This window comes from Podarcis gaigeae, assembly GCF_964106915.1.
Source record: "Podarcis gaigeae genome assembly, chromosome: 12".
NCBI lineage: Eukaryota > Metazoa > Chordata > Lepidosauria > Squamata > Lacertidae > Podarcis > Podarcis gaigeae.
The window spans coordinates 12,573,362-12,599,074 of record NC_139688.1 but is presented as its reverse complement, the minus strand read 5'-3'; the positions used below and the strand labels follow the sequence as shown (position 1 = coordinate 12,599,074).

Genomic DNA, 25,713 nt, shown 5'->3' with positions numbered 1-25,713 from the left:
TGGTGGTAAAATAATGCTTTATTTTATGGATGAACAAACACTACTATGGCGCACCTGGGCTTTCCCTCTACAAAAGGTTACGAACAGAGCAGTCAGTGAGCTCCTCTGCTCAAATTCAGTTCAGGCATACCAGCCACAAAAAGATTATTGGAACCTGGACATCTGTAGCATTCACATGGTCTATTTGGAATTTGGCTGGAGGAAGCAGCATTATTCTGCAATCCCTGTTCATGTGAATTCTGATGAACGATAAATTATGAGAGAGAGAAAGGAAGGAAGGAAGGAAGGAAGGAAGGAAGGAAGGAAGGAAGGAAGGGAAGAGAAGAGAAATGTCCTCACTCCCCGTGGTGATCTAATTACCACCAACAGCCAACAGACTGAACCTAAAACAAAACAGAGGAAAACGAGGAATGCTGCGAAAGTGATCTGCGTCGCACTGCTGCCTGGGATGGGCAATTTACCAACAGCCACAATGTAAAAATGTAGAAATTGGCATTGACATTCAAGCTGTCCAAATAATAATAATAGTAATAATAATAAAGGATCGCACAATTGATATAGTTTGAATGAACACCTCTAAGGGGTCTTAATAAACAAACAAGTGTTATTGCATGCATGCTGAACACAAGACGTAATAATACTGGATTGCAGAAGGGACTCGGGGAGGGAGACTCGACAAATCAAAGACTTACATTCCTGTTATATACAACAAAATGAATTATACAGTATTCATACTAGCTGTACATTTGGTCAGAATAATTTACATTAGCCAAAACAGAGAAAGGAAGAAGAAAAGGTGTGAGGGGGTTCAAAATGGTTTGAAATATATTTGTCTCTCCCAGGGCTCTAGCGAGCAGGGGTTGGGGCGTGGGAATAGGAATAGGAATAGGAGGGAACTGTAGAGAGGAAGAGGGCTGTGTTTAGAAGCCAATGAGGAAAAAAGAAATGCAAACTTGCAATCCCAAAACCTAGGTTTCATCATCACAACAAGAGATAAGACTAAAAAAAAAAAAAAGAAGCACTTTTGTTAGCACTGATTAAAATGCATACGTTATTGTGATGGTAATATCTGCAGATTTGGGACGATTACAGTCAACACAGGTTGGAGCCACGGAAGAGTTAGGAGAGAAGAAATTGCAACTGAGTAGGCAACCCGTGCTTTGATCTAGCCAGGCAGCTGACATAGCAAGGCAGGAAATCTTAGCCTCTAAACACTGTCAAGATCTGACCCTTTAGGCCAGGGGTCGGCAACCTAAAGCCCATGGGCCACAAGCAGCCCACGACGGGGGTCATTTAACCGGCCCTTGAGATGCCCCCGAACCAAGCCGCTCACTTGGTGAGACCCCGTGCACTGTACTAAACCAGCGCGACGCGGGGACTCACTTTTGCGGCGCTGAAAAGTGCATCTGTGCAGGCACAGACGCCGGAAATCACAGGCGCACACACAATCCGGCCCACAGAGGGATCTCCACTGGAGTAAACCAACCCAGGCAAGGTAAACCTTGCCGACCCCTGCTTTAGGTCCCAAAGAGATGCCCCAGCCATTCTCCACAACAATGAGGAACAGAAGTTTGCTGTTTTGCATGACAGCTGCAGTTCTTGACCTTGCACTGGTAGGCCTTTAAACTATGTGGTGTGACAACTTTCAGGCAGATTTTGTTGCCGCTCCCCTGCCCCATGACGACTTCGGGTTGTTGTTTTTTAAAGCATTGGACAGATTGCTTAAAAGCCTGTTTCATGTTAACAAGACCCAAAAAGCTAAGTTGTAATCAGTGCCTTAAAGAAATCTCCAGGAAGAGAGTTCCTGCATGTTTTAGGAAGAAAGGGGACCCTATACCATGTAGTCTACTGTTTTTAAGCAATTTCTCCCCTCTCCCCTTACCCAGAATACATTGCAGAGCTAAAGGATTAGTACAAGGCCGAAGGAAAAGGAAGTGGCAGATAAACACTATATACAGAAAGACCTATACAGTGCATGAACTTTAATTAAAAGTTAGTGTGACTACAGCAGGGCTTGCTACAAAGGAAACGTCTGCTTAGCGGAGCAGTTCTGTAGCAACGACCAATTCTCCGAAATGCAGAGGACAATGGGCAAACAACACATAAATTGGTACCTTGGAAAAATAATTGTGCTATAATCTTTATTCCATGGTTGGTAGTCTTATCTGAGACAATGAGGCGCTAACTAAGGGAACCCTAACACAGACGGATGGTGGGTTTTTCATTCCTACCGCTTGAATACTTTCAATGCAAAGGGGTTTGCTTAATAGTCATCTTGGGGGAATCTCCTTCTAAGTCCAGTTTCCTGATTTGAGCATCTTACTCCAGAAGTCACTTTGTGGCAAGAGAAGACAAGAAGATCCTTTCTTTTCTTTTTCTCATTTTGAACAGCAGTTTCTGCTGAGTTCCTCATGCTTAAATGTTCTCCCGTTCAGGAAAGAGTCATGATGTAGTACAAGCAGCAGGCGGACTGCTTCTCCTTTTCAGTTTTTGTTAAATACATGCTCATGTAATGCTTCTTTCTCCGGGGGGGAAACAGAGAGATTCAGTTGCATATTATTATTATTATTATTATTTATTATAAACTGCCTTGTGCTCACGAGCACAAGCCTGAAGGGTTATTCCTCATCGTCTTCCTCTTTTGTTGATACTACGGGGGGTTTGTCCTGGGGTTTGAAACACTCCGCGAAGAAATTGACCATGGACTTGTACAAGTGTTGCTCTAGGTCTGGGTTGTTGAAGTAATGACCTTCATCGGGGTATATCTGAAAAGAAAGGAAGGCCGCCGTGAGCAGGTGGACAGGTAAAGATGTGCCACAGCTGGAGTTGAAATCCACCTTGAGAAACATCCAACTCATCCTCTCGAATCCAGAGCAGCTTTGCTATCCCCTGGGCTAAACGCAGAGATGATGAGGGCATTTGACCCTTAAAAAATATGAAGTAAGCAGCAATGATTCATTGGACAAGAGATGTGGGACATAATATAGCGATATCTTCGTGGAAGAAGTTGTGGAAGAGTAACCCAAGATTTAGGGACGTGGGTGGCGCTGTGGGTTAAACCACAGAGCCTAGGACTTGTCGATCAGAAGGTCAGCGGTTTGCCAGAAGCGACTTAGTCATGCTGGCCATATGACTCAGACGCTGTATGCTGGCTCCCTTGGCCAATAAAGCGAGATCAGCACCGCAACCCCAGAGTCGGCTACGACTGGACCTAATGGTCAGGGGACCCTTTACCTTTAACCCAAGATTTACTGCTTGTAAGAAAAAACTATATGAAGATTATTTATAGACTGCATTTAACACCAAACAAAGTTAGCCAAAATGTACAAAACAAAGTCAAGTATGTGTTAGAAGTGTAAAAGGACAGAAGGAACTTTTTTTTCTGTATGTGGTGGCCTTGTAAAAAAAGCCAAGGGCTATTGGGAAATGATATATAATGAGATTAAAAAGATGTTCTAGTTGATGATTCCCAAGAAACCTGAAGCTTTTCTTCTAGGAATTATAGATAATGATGTACCCAAAGAATTGGTTAACATTTTTATGTATATAACGACAGCAGCACAAATGCTGTATGCTGAAAGATGGAAGGAAGAGAGGTTACAACAAAGGAAGAATGGCTTTTGACAATGACGTGGAACTGGCAAGATAAACAGCAATGATTAGAGACCAAAATGATGAAAAATTCACTGAGGACTGGAAGCCTTTTATTGAGTATCTAAAGAACTACTATAGTGAGATGAAAATGCAAGCAGGGTTTGAAATATGAGCAACAGCATTAATTATTAAGATAAATAGGTTAAAATTAATGTATTGAATAGTATATGTGAAATGTGCAACATTCAATGGTAAATATGGAAACCCTGGAAGGGAAGGACAAGAAGTCTATGGATAAAGTAATTTATGGCCTTATTTACAAAGAAAGAAAGAAAGAAAGAAAGAAAGAAAGAAAGAAAGAAAGAAAGAAAGAAAGAAAGAAAGAAAGAAAGTCGAAATAATTGGCAACTGGACAGCCACCTCTTTGTCTCAGGCTTCCTTTGGCCTAACTGGGCAGCTGTAGCAGGAAGCCAAATGAAGTCTAGACGAGGACTTACCTTTGGATCTGGCTAAAGGGAAACTGCTGGTGGAAGGAGCTGCTCCCAGTGGGAGAGTGTGTTTTCCCACCAGGCACAGAACTGGGGCTGGTTGGGTAATGACCCTGTTTATGACCATTCCCATGAAGGATGAAGGCCCTCTCCTGTGGGGCAAGCACTGTTGTCTTTCTTCCAAGGATTCTGGGACTGGAAAATACTCTGTGTTGGGGCCCTGGGGGTACCTGCTGATGCCACTGCTGCTTCCCACTTTTCTGGACCCAAAGGTGGATTTTTGGTCTTTTGGGGCTGGGGAAGTGGGAAGCAGAGGGGGGAAATCAATGAGAGGACCGCAGAGGTCTTTTTTAATACATTGAACATTCACAACCCCCCCACCCTTTTGGGACATATTATGGGATGCTTGTGCACCCCTAACAGCTATCTCCTATGGCTTGCTCCTCCCCCTTTTGCTATTTTATTGGTATAGTTGTGGAGTTTGCCGCTTTGAGGCTTTTAAAACTGCATCCTTCAGTAGGCAAACCACAGAATAGAACATGCCTATCGATCCTCCTCCTTATAGCAGCCAGTTTCTATGCCCCAACTTCCACTTTTCCATATTATGGCATGTTTGCCATGTGGGGTTATCAATCTCTGGCAGCCACTAAGAGCCATGATTGTCCATGTGGTCAAAAAGTACACCACTGCAATTTCACTATAAAGCACCGCACTGACTGAATGCAAAGTTGCCTATGCAGATAATGTGTATTAATGAAAAGAACATAAAGACATAACAATACTTTACCTGCAAGCTGTAATTAGCCTTTGCCCTAATTAGGTGTGTGATGAGGTCAGCAGTGTGCTGGAAGTGGATTTTCTCTGTAAAATCAGATTAGGATCATTAAGTGCCAGAATAATAATAAAAACTGAATAATAATAATTTTAAACATGCAAAATGTGCTGCTAACAGATTGTGTTTGCAGAGGCCTTACCATCAGCAGTTGCATGAATGATCAAAAACTTCTGATCTTTCATGGACATCGCTTTATGTGCCAGTTTAGTAGTCTGAGATTAAAAGAGAGGTGAGTTTCAGCATTTTATGTCCTTGCACTAATAGTTCTTTGAGAACTATACTGAGCATGAAAATTAACCAGTGGACTTAACAACGAGGCAGCACCTGCTGGGCTTTGGAACTGCCTTCCGGAGACATGCGACAGGCATCTTCGCTCAGCTGTTTTAAACGCCTGCTGAAAACTGTTACTGTTTCTGCAAGCCCACCCAGACCTAGAATTTGGACTCATAAAGGCCCTCGGGAGAGGCAGCGCCACTCTCCAATCAAATTAACCTGGCACTATTTTAGTTTAGGTTCAGGTACTGCTTGCATTTTAAGGAATGGCAATGCAGATGTTTTATACTGCCCTGGTACCCTTTTAATTGTTTCATGGCTTCACCATTTTTGAGATCTTGTATTATCCAACGCTTAAATTTTTGGAAGCCATCCAGCGATTTATTTATTTTGCTGCATTGGAAGGCAAGATTTAAACCCCCTAAACAGATGAGCACACCTGTGATAATGCATGAAGCACACACACACAGCCTCTGCCACCAGCGGATTCTCCTGCGATCCAAATTATGTGCCGGCAAGCAGCACCAAGAGGGCAGGGCTAAAAATCAAAGCTGTGTGTTGCATTTGGGCTAAAAATAGAGGCTCCTTCTGTCAGCTCCGTTATCCAAGTCATTACCTCATATGCTTTATTGTCAATCCCTTGTAATCCCAAGTATCTTTCTGAAAAGGCCGAAGCTGAAACAAACAGAGAAATCAGTGAGGCATTACCAAGCTCAGACCAATATTTCAAACAGCAAAATAAATAAATAAAACCAACTGTGCTTTCTTTGGCCTGGTTTCTTCTAAGAGGTGCTTGCAAGCTTTTTAATTTTGGAGGATTTTTGTCACTTTATTTATCTGGGCAAATAAAGATTTTTAAACAAAGATACAATTTTATCCTTTTGGGCATGTCGCTGGCCAAAGCTGAAAGGAATTATCTGTCCCAGACACCACTCAGGTGCTGAGATTATAACTGGAGTTTGTCCCCAAAGTGCCATCTGCAGTCAGGCATGGGGAGGCCACCACCTGGGGAGAAGATGGCCTCCTTAATTGTGGGCTCCTGATCAGGGAAATCTCTGGCCAGGGAGGCTTGCCTGGACTTTTTCTGAGGCCTTCAACTTTATTGCTGCTAGTTTTATCTGCTGTCATAATCCTTACACTGTTTTGCTGATGTTTATTGCTTATGGATGCAAGCAACATTGAGAATATTTGTATGGAAGGGTGCCATCCAAACCCAATGTGGTGTAGAGGTTCAGGTGCCAGAATAGGACCTAGGAGACCCGGGTTCAAATCCCCCCACCCTCAGCCATGAAGCTCACTTAGATTCTCAAAGCCCATGAGCACTTGCACAGTGTGATTGCTGAGCCAATGAACCCATGTCCCTGTGTCTGTCAGTATTTACCATATAACCTGAAGTCCGTCAGTGGGGAAAGAGCAGCGCCACAGGAGAAGACAGGGTCTTTATTCTCTTCTCCAGAAAGGAGGATGTAAGAGCTCAAGTAGCCTCCATAATCCTGAGAGGAAAGGGGAAGAAGCAACAAGATGAGGGCTGGAATGTAAAAACCATCCTTCTCAGATGGAGAGAACGCACCATATCACAATGCTGCCCATATTTTAATACCTCAGGAAATGGAAATTCAACAGGGAAAACTTTCCAAATAAGCGGGAGATGCCCTAAATGGCCTCGGTCCAGTATATCTGAAGGAGCATCTCCACCCCCATCGTTCTGCCCGGACACTGAGGTCCAGTGCTGAGGGCCTTCTGAGAGTTCCCTCACTGCAAGAAGCCAAGTTATAGGGAACCAGGCAGAGGGCCTTCTCAGTAGTGGCACCCGCCCTGTGGAACGCCCTCCCACCAGATGTCAAATAGAACAACAACTACCAAACTTTTAGAAGACATCTGAAGGCAGCCCTCTTTAGGGAAGCTTTTAATGTTTGGTGTATTACTGTATTTTAATATTTGGTTGGAAGCCGCCCAGAGTAGCTGGGAAAGCCCAGCCAGATGGGCGGGGTATAAATAATAAATTATTATTATTAATTATTATTATTATTAAACAAAAGGCTCTTCTGTGGTATGCTCTATGTATTAAAATATGCTGCTTATTCACAGGGTGGGGGGTTGCGTAACCCTGCAGGTGCCATTGGACCACAAGGCCTATCATCCCTGACCATTGGCCATGTTGGCTGGAGCAGATGAGAGTTGGGAGTTCAGCAGTCTCTGGAGGGCCGCAGTCATTTTTGTTGTTTGGTTGCTTGAAATTACGCCTAGAGATTTAATGTTTTAGGGATTTATTATTATTATTATTATTTTGCCTTTTACTGAATATCAGTGTGGCATCCCCTTTGAAATGCACACCAGCAAACCTTATGTAGGTTTGAATCAATTCAACTTACAATTCAACAGGCCTTGAGAGAGAGAGGGAATGAATATTATCCAGGAATTAATGTGTAAAAACAAAGGCGAGAGGGCAAAGGAAAGCAAAGCCTTACAGTATTTTCTCCCAAACACTTGGCATCTTCTTCTTCCAAGTCAGGATTTACAAGAAAACACAGATTGATGGCTTGATTAAAAACCCAAGGCTCTCTCTCCCTCAGAATCAACAAGCAACGTGCCGCTGTTAAAAAGACGACCATAATAAACCGCAGACACGCTCACTCAATCAAGATGCAGATCTAAACGCTTAAGCTGAAGGTGAAGGCTGAAAAGGCACTCACCTTTCCAAACACGCCGACTCTCGACTTATCAATATACGTGTTTTGCAGCATTGTGCTGAAAAAAAAGGAAGAAAGCAAGACAATTTGATTATCTTAAAGTAAGAGGGTGCCTTGAATATTGCAGCCAGGATGCTTTAACAGCAGCACAGGCAGAATTCCAAGTTCATATGCAAAAGCATCAGCTGCCAAAAGGCAGAGGCGACGCTTGCTGTCCTGAGCAGACACCATGTTTTTTTGCAACGCCACCACATTTTAAAAAACGGAATAGTACAAATCATTGAAAAGCAACAGCAGCAATTTCCAGGATGCAGTTACAAACAAAACCAATCCCCCAAAGGATTCTTTCATTCACCAGACAGCCTCCGTCTGGTCCTTTTCCTCAAAAACACCCAACCGCCTCTTCACGTCATGGAGCAGCTTGGTCCCTTGGAAACCACTTCCACGCCCATCAAACTTCATCACAATGGCACCATGCGAGCTGACCATGACGCTCTCCCAGTTCACCTCAAACTTTTCCGTCACGCTCTGTGTGCCCGGAGTCCCGTCGCTATAAAACAAGAACAAAGCAAGTGGTATCTCGTTACGATGCACAGTGACAACAAATGGTTTAGGGAAGCAACAGGAAAGGAAGGAACTGCAGCTCAGGGTTACATCACGCACTGTAAAAGCAGAAGGCTCCAGCTGCAACCTCTGGGGTCTCCAGTTCAAAGAGTCAAGGCAGCAGGCGATGGGAGAGACATCTGCTCAGGAGCCACTGCCAGTCAGAACAGATCAGCCTTTCTCAACCGGGGTCTCCCAGATGTTAGACTACCATTCCCATCATCCGTGAATGGCTAGGGCTGATGGGAGTGGTAGTCCAACAACATCTGGGAAACCAAGGCTGAGAAAGGCTGGAGCAGATCCACTTAGTGCCCTCCATCAGCCCAAGTCAGCGCGGCCAGTGGTCCAGGATTTTGGAAGCTGCAGCCCAAACATCTGGAGGGTAACAGGCTGAGGAAGGCTGGAGTAGACACGACTGAGGCAGATGGACAAATAGTCTGATATAGGGGTGGGTGAATCTGTCAATTTCAGGCTCTCATTTTTCCAACCCTAAATTCATTTCTCCAAGTTTTTATATTAGCTTGCAATTATTCTCATTTTTTTTAAAGTCCTCATGAAAATTGACCAGCATCTGACCAGGACTGACCTCCTCCTAATACGCATGTCTATATGCAATTTTGTCAAATATGCACATTTTTGCAGCGCAATCTTCTCCCGTATAATGCATTTTCATATACTGCTTTCACTAAGACTACATGCGCATTACCCCACAACATGCATTTTTTGTACACATTACTCAGCTGAAGGGACTGCATTTCAGAATTTGGAGAATTGCGAATTTTTGAAGGATGGTTGTGTTTCAGTTCTTGCTCTGTTTTGGAAAGTGCAAATTGGAAAATATTCACCTTTGAACAGAACTTCTCCTCCACTCCTGGTGGTCTGACCTGCTTCCATTGCTCCTTCCTAAGTGCAAGTGAATGCAAAATCCCAATTTCTCACATTTATGGCTAACAGCTGAAACAGCGGATTGCACATTCATAAAATGTGCATGCACTCCCTTTACCTGGAGCTCATGAACCTCCTTGTAAAAGGCCAGCAGCACGTTTTTGTGGGCTAGCAGGCACACATACTGTGCGTCTTCATCCTGTCTCCCCCACTCCCAAATACAAGTCCTGTCCAAGTTTCATTCTTCTGGGAAATGTGGGAGATTGCCCCAGAGGCCCTGTAATGACAGCTGCATCTTTTATGCATTTTATGCTGCTTTCAGACAGCCCTACTATAGGAAATTGGTAGGTGACATCAGCGTTGGCTGGATAGCTTGGTTGGTTAGCGCATGGTGCTGATGATGCCAAGGTTGCAGGTTCAATCCCTGCATCAGACAGCTGCATATTCCAGCATTGCAGGAGGTTGGATGAAATGATCCTCAGGGTCCCTTCTCCAGGCCAACTCTATGATCTTCCAACTCTATGATCCGCCAGGATACCCAAGCATGTTGCTGACTAGTCCTGGAACTACCATTCTGGCTGAGATGCAAAAGCCCCTCTTCCAGAGCTGACACACAAGCACAAGAAGTCAGAGGCTTCCTGTTGCCCTACTTGTTTAAATGGCTGAAAGTAACGGAGCTTATTTTTTGTTTCTTTTTCAGGGTCGCAGCCAAACAGGTAAGTTAACAGCAACGTGAAGTGTGATATATCACAATGCGTTTCCTTGCCAAGCCAAGATGTCAGATTTTATTTTCTTCGGGCACATGCACATTTAACTTCTCGTAGTAGCAGCATATCTGCTTCAGATTTCAAAGGGCAGTGATGGGTCTTTGGCAAAGCAGTGTGAACGCAGCAGCAATTTCATTTCATCTTAAAATAAATTATTTTCATATCACCTTTCACCCCGAGACAAAAAAGGTCCTCAACTAAGTGTGTAACTGCCAGTTACAACAGCTCCTCAAGCAATTTCATCACAAATAATTTTTTTTAATTAAAAATCAAAAAATTAAAATTCCATCTACATTAGGCCAGCACTGCATGTTCTCACAGTCCACTAACTGCAACTTCCTCCCCCCAAAAAAACCCTTGCAAAAAACAAAAAAATTAGGCCCCACTTCTGAAAATGCCCAGGTTGTTAGCTTGGGGGAAATAATTTGATGGGAATGGTGCCACACTATAAGAGGAAGAACATCAGTCTAACCCCCCCCCCCCCCCCCCGGGAGGAAGCACCCAGAACAGAATCTGAAAATATATTAGGGTGCAGGAAGAGGCTCACTCTTGTAATTTCCTGGGCTCAGTCTAGCTAGGGCAGGAACAGGAAACCTGTTGTATTGTTGAATTACAACTCCCTTCACCATCCTTGACCACTCGCCATGATGGCTAGGACTGATGGGAGTTACTTAAGAGGGCTGCCATTTCCCTGAGCCTAATTTAGGGCTTTGAAAGTTAAATTAGCACAATGAATTGAACTCAGAAGCTCAGTGGGTAGAACACGAGACTCCTAATCTCAAGGTCATGGGTTTGAGCCCCACACTGGGCAAAAGATTCCTGCATTGCAGAGGGTTGGGCGCTTCCATCTCTGTAATTCTATGGTGCTATGTATCTCAAATGCATCTCCCACCAAGAAAATCTTGCAGGAAAGGATGGGGATGTTTGCTGGATTAGGCAGCACTTAGTGATACAGGAAAATTCTTTTCAGGTTGGTTGGATCCTGTGTGTGGCCCCCCCCCAAAAAAAATCTCCTGTGCGTACAGCTTTCCTGATTTGCATTTATTCAACACACAGCCCAGCAGTGCATCCTCATTCTGAGGCAGTCTAATCAAGTGTCGTTAGCTTGATGAGTACCAATCTTCCTCAAGCACTTGTATAATGAAGCACATTTCCCCAGAGATAATTTTTGACGTGGTACGGCAGGCTTCATGACAGAGCTTTTGTCCTCCCTTCAAGCCAGCTTCGGGGTGACATTTTGGAACACACGGGCAATGTCATGCCCTCTTTTCGCTTGCAAAGGAAAAATAATTGTTTGACTGTATTTATTTACTTTTCCTCCTGCCAGCTCCACAATGGCTCAAGGTCACATCCTAGGAAGGATTATGTGAGACCAGCCAGGAAAGCGTTCAGACTCTGATCAGGCCCGTATATGCGGGAGAATTAGGCTGTCATAGAATGAAGTGTGCGACTCGTTTGCTGATGGCTAGACCACTTTTGAATGCTCCTTCACATTCGTAACAACACCTCCCTACAAATGGAAAGCAAACACTGAAAAGGGAGAATATATTCTATTCCAGCCCCCAGCTGCTCTGGTTTTCTATTTGCTGGGAGGTTTTTAACATTGGTGAGCATTTAATAATGTGACTCTTCACCCCAACTTTATAGTCTGCATGTGGCTAAGTTCTGATGCATGGGAACATCGTGGTTTTGTGCCACTGCTGTTTTTAATTAGCAAATATTTCTCAAGACCCAGCCAGCATGAGCAGACTCAGCCCTGCCAATGAGGCAGTTGCTTCATGTGGTGAATTGATTTTTAAGGCTGGTAAGAGAGAGATACATCTTGTCTATCATAAATGAATGGGAGTTGGATAAGAGCAATGGCGTTTGGTTGGAAAATTCCTACTGGACTGTGTTGTATATCTGCGGTGATGCTTTTTGGAGAAAGACTCTCCTCCTGAAGAGAGGGGAGTGGTTGTGGGCGGGAGCCCCCTGCCTCCCACTTACCTGGCTGGCGCCCACGCCCATCGGCACGCACCCAACCAGGTGCCTCCGAGGGGGCGTGTATAGCAGCCTTAATACGGCGCCGCCAGCCCCTCCTCAGCCTCACTCTTCGTCGTCCCGTCGCGATTCACCCACCCTCCACTCCCTTTGAGCTCAGGGCTTAGTTTCCCTTGGTCTTGCTATGGACCTTAGGTTGGTCGCCCTGGTTGTCCGGGGGGCCTGGTAGGAATTTTTCCATTTGGCATTAGGCTTTTTGGTTTTTTCGCCTACCTCGTAGCAATCGTCACAACTTTTTGTGGTATTGGTGGGTAGGTTAGGCATTGGAATAATGTGTCGTGGTGTCGAAGGGCTAGGTGTGGCCATCACCTATGCCTTCAATTTTTGGGTATTCCGTTAAAGGAATCTGGCGGTTGTGTATTCTGTCCGATGCCTGCTTGGCGGGAGGCCATGGCACGACCCTCGGTGACATCAGGGGAGAGCCTATAGTTGGATTAGCATCAACAGGCTCCACCTACTGGTGAATAAACCCCCCTTGTTTCAGACTCACCCCTCTCTGAGGGGGTGGAGTCAGCTGATGTAATCCAATGCCTAAGCCAATACCTTTTCACTTGCTGTAATCAATAAAGTTGTGGCCTTTTCTTGCCCATTAACCTTATATCACGTGTCCTTGTGTATTCATTCCACTTTGGGGGGGGGATCGGGTCCTCGAACTACAATATATATTTTGGGCTTAATTTAACCATATGCAATGGATATCAATAGGACCTCTCTTTCTTAACTATGCACAAGAGGGCAATTGGCTCAGAAGATCCAGTAAACTTCTGCGTCTGCCACTGTCTGCCCTGACTCACGTAGGGAGGGACCACAGTGCACTGGCAGGAAGGGGTGGAGGAGAAATTCTATCCAGTTTGCATTGATAGGCAAACTGTCCAAATCCTCACTTCCGGAAGGAAGCGAACTGAAAAGCAGCCACCCTTCAAAATCCCAACTTTTCTGAATTTTGCAAATACAGTCTTCCAGCCAAGCAATGCGCAGAAAAATGCACCCACTAGGCCAAAGCATGCAGATATAAATGTGTATTTTAGGGGAAACAACATTCCAAAATGTATTGTGTTGGCTGAAATTGCTTGCAAAAATGTGAACATTTCTCAAAACTGCATGAGTTTATTACAATAAATTTGTCCTAAAATACTGAAGAAAATTCATGAGGATTTCTTTTTATCTTTATTTTAATTGCAGAAATGTGGAGGAGGGAATTGAGGACTGGAAAAACGAGAAACTGGGAGAACCGGAAATGGACACATTTGTCCACTCCTTATGGCAGAGCCCATACTTTTCATGCAGAAGGTCCCAGTTCGGTTGCTGGCATCTCTAGCTTGAAGGATCAGCCAGCAGGCAATGGGGGAAAAAAGAGTCCTCCTCTCTGCCTGGGAGCCTGGAGAGCTACTGTGGGTCAGAGTAGACAATACTGGGCCAGATGGGGAAACCGTCTGGAAGGCAGGAAGATGGAGTAGTTGCCCTATGCTGAGTCAGGCCATTGGTGCACCCAGTGTCTGGCTGGCAGGGCAGAGCAGAGAGACGCCCACGGGAGGCGGAACAGGAGCCAATGGCAGGCAGAGTCAACTAACTCTTCTTTTGTCTTGCTCCCTGCTGCGTTCTATAAGGGCAACACTGAGATAAGGAGGAAGCTGACAGGCAGTGCCACCCTCTGGGCTGGCTGCAAGTAGGCAGATAGGAGCTCGTTGAAAACAGAGGTTGGTGGGCAGTGCCCCCTTCATGCTAATGGGGCAGACTCCAATCTAGCTCAGCCTTGCCTACATTGCGACTGGAAGAGGCTCTCCAGGGATTCAGACAGATCTCAGCTCTACCTGCAATTGAACCTGGGACCTGTTCTGTGTGCAGAACAGATGCTCTGCCCCTGAGCTGTGGCCCCGATCCAGTATGGCACTTTCCTGTTTGCTGCAATGGCCCCTTGTTCCTCGCCTGCTCTATTCCGTCCTCAGCTAGTCAGCTTTTGCCTGGCTTTGCCAAGCACTGCTCCACTCCCTAACCTCGTATGTCCAAAATCCCACGTTTCTCCTAGCAACAAGCAAAGCGCAGCCTGGCTTGGGTGCCTGGATGTCCCCTGAAAATGATACAATTCATAATGTTACTCACACAACAAGAAGCAAGGGGTAGTGCATGTTTTCGGTGAAGACGGCCGGCTTTGAAATCTGCATCGGCAATTCTAGATAAGAGACATAAGGAAGCTCTTAAGTTTGAGGAGGTTGTCATTGTGCTGAATGATATTTTTCTTTTGCTGGTAACACGGCGGCGCTTCTCAGTGGGAACCAAACGGCGTTCCATAGACTAGCTTGGCAAATAACACCTTAACAGAATATCTACACCTTCAAAGAGGAAACCTGCCCAGCATTATCGAAGATGACAAGGAATCTGGCGCTAAGGCGCGGTGCGTCGCTTGGTCATGCACCAAACATGCAGTTAGTGGCCACTGATATGTATTATTTCCCCCTGTAGGCAGGTGGATGAGCTGCAGAACCGCAAAGCAATATTTTGGAAGCACTAGGGGAGGGAAAGAGAGATGCTACATGAAATGAAAATATCCCACAGCGAGGAGGAGAAGGCTGCTTTCCTTTTTTCCTGCTTTCAGGGTTTTTGAAGACAAAGGGTTCTTTTTGTGCATTTTAAACACCAGGGGTTTGATTGCAACTTGCCCTGGTAGAATAAAACGAAGCAGAAAAGACTTAATTGGATGAACTAAATTAAGAAGGACCATTTGCAGGAACAGCGCACTGGTTGAAGGAATGTGTCTTAGAAGAACAAATAATGGTGCTTCACGTTTTTTACCCCCTTGGGTGCATATTGGTGCAGACATAAAGAGGCTGCTGCAGGAGATTCTTCCTGCCTTGGTTTATTTTCAAAATAAACTACAGTGAACAAGGACAACATCCTGGCAATCAGTAGCCAGATTAGCCAATAGGTTTAAGCGGTTTGCTTTGCAATCTTCTCATGACACTCTTGCCTAATTAATTTATTCCATCAGACTTGCTAATAGATAGCTGATTTGTATCATTAGCCGCAAGACAGTCAACAACTCGTGGCTTTAAATATATTTAAACCAAGGCAGAGATAATTCAGCATGTAAGACTGGTTTTGAACATACAGCTAGGTCCCGAGGAAACAGTTGTGCAATTACTGTCAGTATATATTTATGGCTCTGTCCATCAGCACATACCTATTCCAAGGCTCAAAGCAGATGATACATTTATATGTCTGATCACATTTAATGTGTCAAGTTTTTTCTTTTAAATAAGGAGTTGGGGAACCCTTTGCATCCTACTGCAGTTCCTGCTAAAACCATCCTTCCTGAAGAAATTACTGTTGCTTCAGGCATAAAGCATTATTCCTGGGCGAAATAGAAGCTTCAGGGGAGCCACCTTTGTCAAGTCCATGCTGGGGGCGGGTAAGGGTTAACCCCCTTCCTCCCCACAGAACATGCTCTTAAATCTGATAGAGCCTCCATGGGTTTATTTTTTTAATTTGGGGGGAGATTTCAATTAAAGAGCAGAGACAAAACTACATAAGACATAAAGAAAAGAAAAACCTTACTGTAATCATGAATCTTGATTTCTGCATATTCCACTTTGGGCATCTGTCTTTCTGCTACTGCCTTCTGCACCTTTTCATTTACCTCTAGGTCAAAGAGTTCTGGAAGAACAGGGAGAAAATAATAATCCAAGATGTCATACAATGCATTTGTTAATTCTATACTGACAAAGAGCAACCAATATGTTTTTTCCCCATTATGCAAAACTGGAGGGCGGGAGAAGTGGAGAAACAGAAGCGCAGAATTTGCAAAATGGGCAGTAACTAGTTGGAATAGGATGGCCATTAGGAAGCTGACAGCGTAGGTGTGTGTTATGAGAGACGTTCCTGGTATAGCTCAGTTGGCAGAACATGACACCCCTAATCTCAAGGTTGTAGGTCTGAGCCCCTCTCAATGATCCCTGCATTGGTCCCTTCCAACTCTAGTATTCTGTGATTTTGTTATCTCTGAACTTTTATTTTAGCACAAAGCCAAGGTCTGCTGAGTCTGCAGAAGACTGTCCTCTTCAAATAAGCCTTCTAAAGGCTTGTTTTTTTAAAAAAAATCCCAGTCGATACCTGTATTAGATTCGAAATAGTTTTTATACATGTAATCGTTTTAACTATTTTCACACACGTAATGGTTTTTATTGTTATTGTGCAATTGTTTTATATCTGCTTTTATGGCATTGTGGAATTCCTTCATACGAAGTGATCTATAAATGAATGAATAACCACCATTCTGAAGCTTCAGCCCAACATTGCCCATTCAGAAAACCAACCAACTTATACTGATCCGCTGTTTGACGTTTATTATCATCTTAATTATGTTCAGGAGCATTTCTCCTGCTACCATTGATCAATACTGGCTGCTCCAGTTTTTAGCTGCCACTAACTGCAGGTTTTCATTGCGACTTTACTGTGTGGTGCTGTTTTTTTTTTTTCAAGTCCTACAGTCGATCAATAGATAACTCAAGAGAGAGGGAGGCAGGGAGTCCTTAAATCCAGCCCTTCTCACCCCTTTCCTTAGCATCTGATCAGCACCACTGATGCCGCCTCCTCCTAATGCATGGCTTTACCTGGATTGGGGCATTGGAGCATCTATACTTCTGATAGGGATTTGCACTCAGGAATCAACAAACACAGAATCCACACGGTGCAAAAGAAAGGTCTACATTTGGTGTTCCTCAGAAGAAACACCAGTGTTACCTATCCTCATAATAACCTCAAGCTAAACTCTACTTTGTTGGTAACTCTTTTTTTAAATCATGTGCATATTTGCAAAGTATTGATGATGCATCCTAGAGATTAGTGCACATATTTGACAGGGAAGCCAGTGAGCTAACGGGCTGGGAATTTGGGGAGGAGAGATTTTCATTTATGCATGAATTATGATAATCTATGCATGGACCACCCTAAAAATGGGGGTGGGGGGGACAGGGCTTCTTTCTCCCCTCCACCCAAGTGTATCGTTTCTGCAACTCGTAATCATATTCTGGGCTCAAGTGTTTGTCTCCAATGAATTAAAAAGGAGAAGAAGTATCACAAAAGCCTGCCAATTCCAATCAGTGTGCCCCCCCCCACTGCTATTTCAGCAGGTGGGTTTAATGGTTCAATGAGTATTCAGACTTGTTCCTGAAAAGGCTGCTCTCATCTTTATTGAAATCATAACCCCAGCGAAAGCTCCAAAGCAGCAGACTATTAAGTTTGGTTAAATGTTAGGATCCTCATTTAATTATGGCTCGCACAATTAGCTTTATCAGCAGAAAGAGGCTGGCCACGCCGGGACTCCAGAAAAGCCATTCTATTTGCTCACATAATTGCATCAAGAGGAAGGCGGGAGCTGAGTGGGAGAAACAAGAGGAGACTGCCACATCTCCCAGAGAATTCTCAATTTATTTCCCTGCCTTGGGACCGCGGGGAACTCTTGTCTGCGCAGTACAAATAGCCGGCTCTTAATTAAATGTAAGCACACCATAATATTTGGTGGGATTTACAGTTATCTGATTGCTGCAGAATAGTCCCTTAATGTGGCCTCGTATTATGAAGTAAATAGAACTTTGCTAACAGGAGGCCATCACAATGGCTTTCTTTATCCAATATGGCAAGAGAGCACCGTATAAGAACCAGGCATACGTTAATCAAATGCAAAGCGAGGCAATTTGGTAAAGCTTTGTGCTTGCCTATATTTATTTATATCACACTTATCTGGGAGTAAGGCAGCATACATTTAGAGCACATGACTTCCCCCAAAGAATTCTGGGAACTATAGCTTGTTAAGGGTATTGGGAACTGTAGCCCTGTGAGGGGGGTAAACTATGACACCCATTTTGCTTTGGGGGAAGCCATGTAGTTTAAATGCATTGTGTGTATGCAGCCCAAGTCCCACTGAACTTCAGAACAGACATGGCTAGGATTGCAATGGCTATATGGTTATTTTGCTTTTCCTTAGCCTTGGCTTCGTCTATCCCATCTCCAGCTTCACCTTCCTCATCTTTAGCCCTGCTTGAATGCATTTTCTCGAAGGTAGTTCTGTGCTGAACTTTTGAAAGGTTTGGTTTTGCCGCGAAAGTCAGCCATCTGTGGTGAGTGAAAAATCCTTATTTCCTAATCTTCTTTACAATTGATTCTGCATCTGTTTGTAGACCTTATTCTCCTGATCTGGTGCTTCTTGAGAGGACATTTGCCTCCACTGTAATCTCCTAAACTCAGCACTTCCCAAACTTGTTGGACCACTTGGAAATGAGGATCATTATTATTTAATGCATCTATAAACCACCTTTCTCCCAAGTTGGGATTCAAGGCAGCTTGCAACATGTAAAAACAACATAATAAAACATATTTAAAAACAACACAATGAAATAAAAAGTAAAAAAAAAACTAGTAATTAAAATCCACCGGAACACATTTAGAGCCAGCAATTAAAACACAGTTTGTCCAGTAATCAGCACCATTGGCAACTAACTTTCTGAACAGGAAGGTCTTAGCCTTCTGGTGAACAAAGAGGGAGTCAATCTAACCTCCCTTGGGAAAGAATTCCAGAGTATGGGAGAAGCTGCAGAAAAGGCTCTGTTTGCTGGGGATGTCAGCTGATCACTTAATAACTCCCCCCACTTAGTGCCACTATCATCATCAACAAAACCAGCTCTGTATTATGAAAATCTTGGGCCCTTAGGTCAGGGTGTTGAGAAGTTCCAGGTGATGACCTCTAGCCTTCCTTTCCCCTCTTCTGTCAACTGACATAATTGCTATCCAACACCCCAACTATTATTCCACACTTCTAAGCAACCTCTTCCCCCTCTTCTTCCAATCTAAACCCAAAACATGGTTCATTATACTGTCTTTCAGCAGGCCTTTGACCTCTGGTGGGAACCTTGCCTTTCTTTCCAATTCCCCCCCCCCCGCCCCAATTACCGAAGTCTGAAATGCCTTCTCCTACCATGTGATGACCACTTACTTTGTGCATCTGATGTGTTGTGGACTGTTACCAGTGGAACTCTTGGACCTTGGAAACAGGGAGAAAGTAATGCATCACATTAAAAAAAACAGAGAAAGAGAGAGAGAGAGAGAGAGAGAGAGAGAGAGAGAGAGAGAGAGAGAGATGCATCTAAAAATTATATTTAAGAGCCTGATTCCGAATCCCTTGGAGCCAGCCAAGGATTACATTTCATGGAAGGCTGATCTAAGCAGCAAATCACCCAGGGATAATTAGCAACCACCAAACAGAAAGACATATAAGACAGACAGCCTTTCCCGATGGAGTGCTCAGTGTGTCTTCTCTAATTTGTCAATATTTTAATTAGCGCAAACACAATTAAAATCATTTACTTTTTTTAGATGATTCCAACATCGTGCAATTTATGCCGCACAAAGCATTTCTATCTTTATGCACCTGATGGATGGGGTTCAAGGGAAATGAAAGCTTTAAAGATGCAAAAATTTCTGGATAGTTTACTGCTAACAACAACAAGCTGTCATGGCCCCCTGGCTTCAGAAATCACCGCAGGACAGGATGCGGCAAGGTAGATAAATGCAATGTGCTGGAGGTGGAGAAGAGAAGGCAGTGATCACTGCTGTCAAAGAAAGCATGCAGACAGATCTAGACCATTAGATCAGTGGTATAAGTAACTTCATTGCATTTTGTTTAGGTATACAGTTTTCATTCCCAGCTTCAGCTCAAGGGAAACAAGAACACAGCTGTGCACAGCACTGATTGGCTGGAAAAACCCAGTGATGTCACACACACACACACACACACACCTGAAGCTGTCTTTCAAGGTTGTAGAAATTGATTCTCAAAAAAATTCAGAATGGAAAGAACTGCATGCTGCATTTTCAAATCACACATGGTCCTTAAAAAATAAAGAAGCAGAGAGCTGCCTGGAATGGGGGAAGGGCAAGACAGACTACCAAACCAGCAGTCAATCTGCATGCCAGCATGTCAGTCAAATTTGTTGCAATGAGCCTGAACGGCAGGAGGAAGAAAGAAAGAAAAAAACGCAGGCATATGCGTTTGCATGTGCATGTGCATCTGTCCCCACTCAGAGTGTGACAAATACTCAAGTGTCCCTGCTTTTCTTCTGTGAAACGCTGGCGCATATGAATTTAATTATCCTGCTCACACATTCAAAATGCATGCAGGAAATGTAAATGATAAGCTCTTTGATGACTAAACATATTACGTGGAGTGTGAGATATTCTGTCGGAAATCAGCTTTCAGTTTGCTCTCTTTCATTCTATTGAGAGGAGACAGGCCAGACAGAAAGTATGAGAATTTTGGAAGCACACAGTCAATTGCAGCTCCTACTGTGCTTGTGCAGCAGCCCAGCAGATCAGTGTTTCCCAAACCTGGGTCTCCTGCTGTTTTCCAACTACAATTCCCACCATCTATGATCATGGGTCCTGCTAGCTAGGGATGATGGGAGCTGTAGTCCCAAAACAGCTGGAGGGCCGAGTTTGGCCATCACTGCCCTAGAGCATTCAGGAACATGCCAGATTCCATCAGTCTCCACTGGTGGGCCATCCCAATGGGGCCACCACCCTTACAAGGGGGAATTGCCATCATCAGTCCAACGTTAACCAGATAATGGTCTAACCATGACAAGGAAGTGCACTGCACTCCCCCTCTCTCCAGTCCTCACAGCATTTGGGGCAATGATCCCATTGAGAGTGTGCCCTGCCTGGTGTGCTGGACCGATGAGAGACCCATGGTTGTCATGGAGGCCATGAAGTTTTGAGTTGGTCCAACAGCAGCCTCCCCATGGATAATGAGGTCCACCAACAATACCCTACTTTATGCCACTGCACTGGGTGAAGTCTCTCTCTGGAGCTTGCACAAGCATTCCCAGGGCAACAGTTTCTCCTTTGGCTCAGTTCCTCCCCAAGTCCAGGCTAGGTAATAGACCTCCCTGTTAGGAACCCAGGAATACTACGTATCTTGCTTCTGGGTGGAGCTCATGGATAAATTGAAACCTGCAAACAATAGTAGATTTTTTTCTTCTTCGGTGGCTTGTGATATCATAAGCAACTCATTTCCTTCTCACCTCCCCAGTTTAGTGTGAGCATGAAAACCAGGATCCCGGATGTGTGATCAAAAGTGCCTGTTTGCCATGTCCAAGCACTGCAGTCACAGGAGGAGGAAAGCTTTGATTACCGTATTTTTCGCCCTATAGGGCGCACCGGCCCACAGGGTGCACCTAGTTTTGGAGGGGGGGAATAAAGAAAAATAAATTTATTTCCCCCCCCCCGGGTTTCGGGCTGCAGGCTCCCAAGGCTTGCGGACATCTGCCCGAAGCCCAGGGTGCGCTGCGGAGCACACCCTGGGCTTCGAGCCGAAGATACTGATGAGGCTGGCCACATTGCCTGTCTCCAGATCGCCGTCGTGGTGCCTTGGGTTCTGCGGCTCCCGCTCCCTGCGCGGCTTCCTCAGCGGGGAGCTCCCCGATGGTGCACCCTCGCCTCGTTGCGCAGCGGCATACCGCTTCCTGGGGCAGCAGGGCGGAGAGGGAGCCTCAGCCGACTGCTTGCTGGTATCCCCCGTTGAAGAAGAGCAGCTGCCGCCACATCGCTGCACTAGCCGATTAGCTTCGCAATCTGGGGCGAGGTTCCACAGCGACGGGGGAGGGGTGGCCTAACCCTAACCCAAAGCGAACGCAAGCGGGAGCAAAACACACTGCGCGTCTCTGTCGAAGGAGCAGCCCGGAGAACCTCAACATCTGCCGGGCTGCAGGCTGCTGTCCGCAAGCCTTGGGAACTCCTGCAGGGCTCCCCAGGCTTCCGGATATCTGCCCAAAGCCCAGGGCGTGCTGCTCAGCGAGCCCCAGGCTTCGGGATGCAGGCTGCTATCCACAAGCCTAGGGAGCCCGGCAGGAACTCCTGCCGGGCTCCCCAGGCTTGCGGATAGGTTCCTGAAGCCTGGAGAGTCAGAGGGGTCGACGAAAGCCTGCATTTGCCCCATAGGACGCACACACATTTCCCCTTCATTTTTGGAGGGGGAAAAGTGTGTCCTATAGGGCGAAAAATACGGTAATTTAAATGCATCACATGGAAGGCTATGATGATCCTGGAAAACGAGCACAGTTTATTACTAAATTATATCATTGGTGAGACAGAGCCATGCTAACATACAGCTAATGCCTAGACAATAAGCACAGTAGCTGGGACCCAAAGCTTTGCACACAAACACAGTAGATTTAATCTGACTTATTCACCAGCAGTATCATCCATCCTTGAAAATCCCCTTCCCCTCAGGGTGAGAGGACCTCAGAGCAACACGCCATGCAATGAAAGGGCTGGCAGTTTAAAGAAAAAAATGTTATCTCCTTTTGCCTATGTGGAAGTGCTATGCGTGTATGTATACAAGTCTCTTCGAGTCCCAGCCTAAGTCATGTAAAAGCAAACGAAAACAGTGCATCTGGGAGCACCAGGTCCATGCTCTATTTTTGTCACAAATATCAATGGGGAAACACTGTTTTAAAACTGTGGCACTCTCTAGATAGTTGCTTAATTAATAAACATTAATCAGCATGTCCAATACCGCTAGCCAATTTTTTAAAAAAGCAGTTAAAACATTGCCAAGCGCTTTTGGAGAAACCTGTGGTTTTGTTTCCAAAGAGCATCCAATGTTTCCCCCCTTTTAAAAATCTCATGGAAATCATGTCAGCGAACTAATCTGTATTCAGCGACAGCTACCAAAACACAGAAACTGTACATGGGAGATGAGTGGAACAAAACGAAACAAAACGCAACGTTAAAGGAAAACCTGCTCTCTTTGGCTCAGCCGCAGTTATGTGCAGCCCATAATTTCAAACCACAAGTGAAACTCCCACTATGTAAACAATGAAAATTGAAATTGTCTCTGCCAGGCTCCAGCAGAGTATCTTTTAAGCAGCAATGAATGATTTAAAAGGGCAGCTGCAAGCGGGAAGAACTCAAAGGGCCTGGGTGCTGCTGGAGTATGATAATTGGCAACAGCCATCGTGCCCCAGCTACAGCTTCCAATATCTCTTTATTTGCTAAGCCATGAATTATGTATAGCTTAATACACCCCAGTTCATACATGGATACCATATTATCATACTAATAAACAAAGGGGAGCCACCGGCTGTAATTAAAAGATCTGTCCTGTCAGTGGCGTGTTCAGATTCAACACCAGAGACACAGATGTTTGTGGCATGTGCTGGCAATCACCGATATCAAAAAAAGTATCTTGAACTGCTTTCCTAAGCCTCCAAGGCATTTATGTCACACACACCCCGCCATGTTTCACACGCGTCCTTCTTGAAAAGGCTATCAGTTGGTACTAGACACAATGGCTACACTCTTGTTTCCATTATTGGGGGTATTCTGAATGCCAGGTGCTGGGTATTACAAATGGGGAGAGTGCTGTTGTGCTTTTCGGACAGGTATCTGGTTTGCCAGCTTGAGAACAGGATGCTGGGCTGAACGAGCTTTTCTTTGGCCTGATCCAGCCGGGCTCCTGTTCTAAGTATTAAGATCATGTCGTTCCACAGGTGCGCATACAGCAAAGCAAAACAATAACCACCTATGCTGCCCTATTTTCATGCAATTTACGAAGATGGATTTCTTCTGGCAGTTCAGGGGCTAATTCAAAGATCCCATTTTACATTATGGATGACTGGAAGGAATTGCAAGTGTGCAACTCCCCATTTGTGGAGCAATCTGCTTATCTGAAGGAACAGTTCAGGTCTTCTAGACAGAGGCCTGCTCCAAGGACCCTCTTCATCAGAGGCATGCTGCTATGTTTCCACAAAAGAGAGGGGCCTTTTCTGTGGTGGCACCCCAATTGTGAAATGTCCTCTCTAAGGAGGCTCACAACATGCTGACATTAGAAACTTTCAGAGCCAGGTGAAGTCCTTCTTCATTGGCCCAGGCATTTTGGATGATAGTTGTTGTTGCTAGCATGTGTCTGGTTTTTGGAACTGTTTCTTTTCTGTTTTTCTTTCTTTTTAGCTTTTGGAATGTTTGTTTCATCTTGTATTTTGTTATACTCCTTTATTGGTTTCAGATTGTATTTATATGTTGTGTGAATTGATTTTACACACACTTCTATACACTGATGTGGAATCTTTCAGTGAAGGGTAGCTAAGAAATATTTTAAGTAAATAAAGAGAAAATACCTAGCTCAAGATGCAAATCTCCTGCTCATTCTTATCTGGAGCCACTCTTTACAATCAGGAGGACTAGATGCTTACTTTTTAAACCATTGGAATGAAAAAGTAAGCTGAGATCTCAGTTTTCTTTTAACAGATCTGCATGTCACACAAACAATGTCGATAAAGTGGCATTTTATATTTTTGCGGAAGGAAAGAACTTGCTTCCCCAAAATATTTTACATTCGGTGGCTTCTCCCTCTTTTAGCCCCCCCCACAAGCAAGAGATTCTTGAGTGCCTGTCTTTAACATTCCTGCAGCGCTCACAAAAAGTTAAACAGGTCTCTTGAAATCAGAAAACAATAAACCTAATAAAGACTCCAGCTGGCACAGAGGGTGAAAGATGCAGCTCTTCTCCAAGCTCTAAATCTTGAGGGATGGGAACATCTGCACTTAGACTCTCAAGAATAATGAGTTCAGCCAAGGTCATTCATCAAGCTGGAAATAAACACACACACCCCTCCTGTTCTCAGTACCGTGTGATGACACCTCCATTTCTTCAGCTTTGTTACTGAGGGCACTAGAGGGATTTAGCTGCTATTATCATTGATTGCTTGAAAGGAGAATTGGACCATTTAGGGCAAATCTGTGCTACTGAATTAAACTGGTTTCGCTGTCGATTTCCTCTGCCCAGAGAACCTGGGGACTATCTGGGAGGGTGAGGAACAAGGGATCTCTAACAGAGAATTATCAGCACGGAGAGGGTGCTGATAATCAACTATTCTTGCCAGGATTCTTTGGCAGAGGCCAGTCTGATTAGAGCTCAGGATCTGACCCAGTAGAAAAAAAGAGTCAGTCATGGAACCGGGAAATTGCACAAAACAAATGAAATACTGTGAAAATCCCTGAAACAAGAAGTAATCGACTAGAAATATTATCTTATGAAAAAAACCTAAAATTGAACATAAAATTGAACAATTTTGGTCATTTAAGGTTTATGATTTCCCTATTTCTTTCTGAGGAAACGGAATAGTTCAGAGGTTTGTAGCCGGCATCCTGTTAAGGCTTTGTTCAATTTTAGGTTTTTCTAATTCTAATTTTTTCCTTAAAGTTTTTGATTTATATTATTTTGTTTATTTCCATAAGATAATATTTCTAGTTGATTACTTCTTGTTCCAGGGATTTTAATGGTATTTCAGGATTTGACCCAGGCTGAACCATCTTTAAATCTCCACTCAGCCACTAAGTTGACTTGGTAGCCCTAATCCAGTCACTATCTCTTACACCAAGGCCAGACGGTCACTATTTTTGGGTGAGATTTGGGCCACATTCACACCATACGCTAAAAGCACTCTTATACTACTTGAGCAGTCATGGAGAATCCTAGGAACTGAAGTT

The 25,713-nt window shown here is 44.4% G+C and overlaps 1 protein-coding gene across 8 annotated transcripts in view; it reads right to left on the bottom strand.

The window, feature by feature from the left end:
- DPP6 (dipeptidyl peptidase like 6) overlaps positions 1–25,713 on the bottom strand; it is a 513,612-nt gene continuing 487,899 nt past the window's right edge. For 6 of the 8 annotated variants that reach the window (XR_014556579.1, XR_014556580.1, XR_014556581.1 and 3 more), the window contains exons 17-27: positions 19,161–19,208; positions 15,728–15,826; positions 14,276–14,345; positions 8,236–8,430; positions 7,884–7,938; positions 6,572–6,683; positions 5,807–5,865; positions 5,057–5,129; positions 4,870–4,943; positions 1,605–2,765; positions 1–1,140 (exon numbers count right to left, since the gene is read on the bottom strand). Coding sequence is in view for 2 of the 8 variants with exons in the window: in XM_083704775.1 (XP_083560901.1) it covers positions 2,619–2,765; positions 4,870–4,943; positions 5,057–5,129; positions 5,807–5,865; positions 6,572–6,683; positions 7,884–7,938; positions 8,236–8,430; positions 14,276–14,345; positions 15,728–15,826; positions 19,161–19,208 (932 nt within the window). In the remaining 6 variants the exon portion in view is untranslated. Of the gene's footprint in view, positions 2,766–4,869; positions 4,944–5,056; positions 5,130–5,806; positions 5,866–6,571; positions 6,684–7,883; positions 7,939–8,235; positions 8,431–14,275; positions 14,346–15,727; positions 15,827–19,160; positions 19,209–25,713 lie in introns of all 8 variants that reach the window. The other 2 variants (XM_083704775.1, XM_083704774.1) reach the window with 1 other exon arrangement.